Here is a 1,007-nt window from a genome sequence, read left to right on the forward strand (position 1 = left end):
TTCCAATCCAGGCCATTCTGGGATTCTGCCCAGGGGCACTGATGCATTGAAATGTGCTGGCTCAGGTGCCTGTGACTGAGACAATTCCTGTGCTCTGACAAATACCTGCATCTGTTCTGAAAGCTGGGATTTTGGGGAAGGGCCCAGGCTTGTCCCTGACCTATTCTCTTCTGACTTGGCTCTGTCCTTGCAGTGCTGCCTCCGGCTCCGTGCAGCTCTCTGTGATCACCTGCTCCCGCTGCATGAGGAAGGTGGGACTGTGGGGTTTTCACCAGCTGGAGTCTGTGGGGCAGGAGCTGGACTCCTGCAGCCCCAGCAGCTCTCTGCCAGCGCCCACCGAGCGCTCACCACTCGTGCCCACGTCTCCGCGCAGGATGCTCACACGGAGCCAAGACACACTCCCTCCAGGCTCTGAGCAGGTATGTCCCAGCTCAACTGAACTGTGATCTTGGGAGATCTGGGTGATACAGGGGCACTCGAGTCAAAATTGATGTCGTTTGGGTGTCCATTGCCTTTAACCCTGAAAAAGGCTCATCTTGGTGAGCAAGCAATGTGCCCTCATGGCCAAGAAGGCTTGGGGGGCATTAAGAAGAGCGTGACCAGCAGGTCCAGGGAAGTTCTTCCTCTCTACTGTGCCCTGGTGAGGCCACATCTGGAGTGTTGTGTACAGTTCTGGGCTCCCCAGTTCAAGAAAGACAAGGAACTACTGGAGAGAGTCCAGTGAAGGGTTACAAAGATGGTGAGGGGAATGGAGAACCTCTCTGCTGAGGAAAGGCTGAGGGGGCTGGGGCTGCTTAGCCTGGAGAAGAGCAGACTGAGAGGGGATCTCATCAATGGTTATCAATACCTAAAGGGTGGGTGTCATGAGGATGGGGCCAGATTCTTTTCAGTGGTGCCCAGTAACAGGACAAGGGGCACAAACTGGAACACAGGAAGTTTCATCTGAAGATGAGGAAAAACTTTCCTGTGAGGGTGTTGGAGCCCTGGGACAGGCTGCCCAGAGAGGG

At 55.2% G+C, this 1,007-nt stretch overlaps 1 protein-coding gene across 1 annotated transcript in view; it reads left to right on the plus strand.

The window, feature by feature from the left end:
• Nucleotides 1–193: 193 nt before the first annotated feature.
• Nucleotides 194–1,007, plus strand: part of ZC3HC1 (zinc finger C3HC-type containing 1) — a gene marked incomplete at both ends in the record, with an annotated part of 1,936 nt that continues 1,122 nt past the window's right edge. Inside the window, one exon of the mRNA XM_010165720.1 lies at nucleotides 194–419. Coding sequence (XP_010164022.1) covers nucleotides 194–419 — 226 coding nt within the window. The remainder of the gene's footprint in view (nucleotides 420–1,007) is intronic.

Source organism: Antrostomus carolinensis, unplaced genomic scaffold (assembly GCF_000700745.2).
Source record: "Antrostomus carolinensis isolate BGI_N321 unplaced genomic scaffold, ASM70074v2 scaffold54273, whole genome shotgun sequence".
Taxonomy (NCBI): Eukaryota; Metazoa; Chordata; class Aves; order Caprimulgiformes; family Caprimulgidae; genus Antrostomus; species Antrostomus carolinensis.